The sequence below is a fragment of the Salmo salar genome, chromosome 17 (assembly GCF_965601325.2).
Source record: "Salmo salar chromosome 17, fSalSal1, whole genome shotgun sequence".
NCBI classification, from domain to species: Eukaryota; Metazoa; Chordata; class Actinopteri; order Salmoniformes; family Salmonidae; genus Salmo; species Salmo salar.
This window is the reverse complement of record NC_138307.1, coordinates 26,420,001-26,422,500: the sequence shown is the minus strand read 5'-3', so window position 1 is coordinate 26,422,500 and position 2,500 is coordinate 26,420,001. Positions and strand designations below refer to the sequence as shown.

The following is a 2,500-nucleotide window of genomic DNA, read 5'->3' as shown; positions in this document are numbered from 1 at the left end:
AGTTATTGATTCAAGAACACCAACACCAACCTATGATGACCTCATTGGTCTAGCTTCCTAGAAAAACTGCTGGTCAATAAGTTGACCTCGTTCTGATGAGGGACGCTATCATAGAAGTCTGCCTTTTTCTGCCCATTATCTTCAAACAACAGGACCTCATGATGCCCAAGTTAGTACTTTTTTATTCTCACTAGCATTAGTGTGAAGTTATTGGTGAAGTTATTGGTGAAGTTATTGGTGTATTTAAGTTGCAGACACTACTATTGTTGCTAGGTTGTGTTACTCTCAGCAGACAAACAGCAGTAAACCTACAGCTAGGCACAAGGTACTCACTTGATGTAGTAGGGCACATTATTGGGTGAGACCGCCTGCTCAAATGGACCTTGAACAGAACCTGTAGACAGTGACAGGATTAGAAGAGTCAGGGATGACAAGGAGAAATCACTCCCAGAGGAGCTCTGTTTCAACATGTGTACAGCCAGACATATGGATATGGTTCTGTTGATTTCACTGGATATATTCTGTCAGTATTTACTAAGGAATCATGCATGTCTTTACAGAATCAAGACGGTAATCATCTCCATATCCCAGCCCTGGGGACTAATGTCCAGACAGACTGGACTACAACATTATCTAGCTGGGCTGTGTCTTTTTTACCTGCTCTTAATGTGGCAGTAGAGTGTGTGTGTGTGTGTGTGTGTGTGTGTGTGTGTGTGTGTGTGTGTGTGTGTGTGTGTGTGTGTGTGTGTGTGTGTGTGTGTGTGTGTGTGTGTGTGTGTGTGTGTGTGTGTGTGTGTGTGTGTGTGTGTGAGAGTGTGTGTGTGTGAGAGAGAGAGAGTTGAGACAGACAGAAACTCACCATGCAGAGAGCCAAAATCCCTCTGAGCGTCTGTCAGCTGCTTCAGATGGTCTTTGATGGAGATCTGAGAAGAGAGGAGGAGCCAGAGAGAGAGAGAGAGGAGGAGCCAGAGAGCGAGAGAGAGGAGGAGCCAGAGAGAGAGCGAGAGAGAGAGAGAGAGAGGAGGAGCCAGAGAGAGAGAGAAAAAGGGAGAGGAGGAAGATATTGGAGAGAGATAGGAGAAGAGATTGGGGAGAGAGACAGGAGAAGAGATTGGGGAGAGAGACAGGAGAAGAGATTGGGGAGAGAGACAGGAGAAGAGATTGGGGGAGAGATAGGAGAAGAGATTGGGGGATAGAGAGAGGAGAAGAGATTGGGGGATAGAGAGATAGGTGAAGAGATTGGGGGATAGAGAGATAGGAGAAGAGATTGGGGGATAGAGAGAGGAGAAGAGATTGGGGAGAGAGATAGGAGAAGAGATTGGGGATAGAGAGAGGAGAAGAGATTGGAGAGAGAGATAGGAGAAGAGATTGGGGTGAGAGATAGGAGAAGAGATTGGGGAGAGAGAGAGGAGAAGAGATTGGGGATAGAGAGAGGAGAAGAGATTGGGGAGGGAGAGAGAGAGGAGAAGAGATTGGGGAGAGAGATAGGAGAAGAGATTGGGGAGAGAGATAGGAGAAGAGATTGGGGATAGAGAGAGGAGAAGAGATTGGAGAGAGAGATAGGAGAAGAGATTGGGGTGAGAGATAGGAGAAGAGATTGGGGAGAGAGAGAGGAGAGGAGATTGGGGGATAGAGAGAGGAGAATATATTGGGGAGGGAGAGAGAGAGGAGAAGAGATTGGGGAGGGAGAGAGAGAGGAGAAGAGATTGAGGAGAGAGAGAGAGGAGAAGAGATTGGGGAGAGAGAGAGAGGAGAAGAGATTGGGGAGGGAGAGAGAGAGGAGAAGAGATTGGGGAGGGAGAGAGAGAGGAGAAGAGATTGGGGAGAGAGATAGGAGAAGAGATTGGGGAGAGATAGGAGAAGAGATTGGGGAGAGAGATAGGAGAAGAGATTGGGGTGAGAGATAGGAGAAGAGATTGGGGAGAGAGAGAGGAGAGGAGATTGGGGGATAGAGAGAGGAGAAGAGATTGGGGAGGGAGAGAGAGAGGAGAAGAGATTGGGGGAGAGAGAGAGAGGAGAAGAGATTGAGGAGAGAGAGAGAGGAGAAGAGATTGGGGAGGGAGAGAGAGAGGAGAAGAGATTGGGGAGGGAGAGAGAGAGGAGAAGAGATTGGAGAGAGAGAGAGGAGAAGAGATTGGGGAGAGAGATAGGAGAAGAGATTGGGGAGAGAGATAGGAGAAGAGATTGGGGGAGAGCGTGACAGGAGAAGAGATTGGGGGATAGAGAGAGGAGAATAGATTGGGGAGAGAGATAGGCGAAGAGATTGGGGAGAGAGATGGGAGAAGAGATTGGGGAGAGAGATAGGAGAAGATATTGGGGGATAGAGAGAGGAGAAGAGATTGGGGGAGAAAGATAGGAGAAGAAATTGGGGGATAGAGAGAGGAGAATATATTGGGGAGAGAGATAGGAGAAGAGATTGGGGGAGAGAGATAGGAGAAGAGATTGGGGGAGAGAGATAGGAGAAGAGATTGGGGGAGAGAGATAGGAGAAGAGATTGGGG

At 48.0% G+C, this 2,500-nt stretch overlaps 1 protein-coding gene across 9 annotated transcripts in view; it reads right to left on the bottom strand.

Moving 5' to 3' along the window:
- LOC106592409 (dystrophin) overlaps positions 1 to 2,500 on the bottom strand; it is a 429,474-nt gene that overhangs the window by 58,198 nt on the left and 368,776 nt on the right. For all 9 annotated transcript variants that reach the window (XM_082963707.1, XM_082963700.1, XM_082963702.1 and 6 more), the window contains 2 exons: positions 860 to 923; positions 334 to 394 (listed from right to left, as the gene is read on the bottom strand). In XM_082963707.1, coding sequence (XP_082819833.1) covers positions 334 to 394; positions 860 to 923 — 125 coding nt within the window. The remainder of the gene's footprint in view (positions 1 to 333; positions 395 to 859; positions 924 to 2,500) is intronic.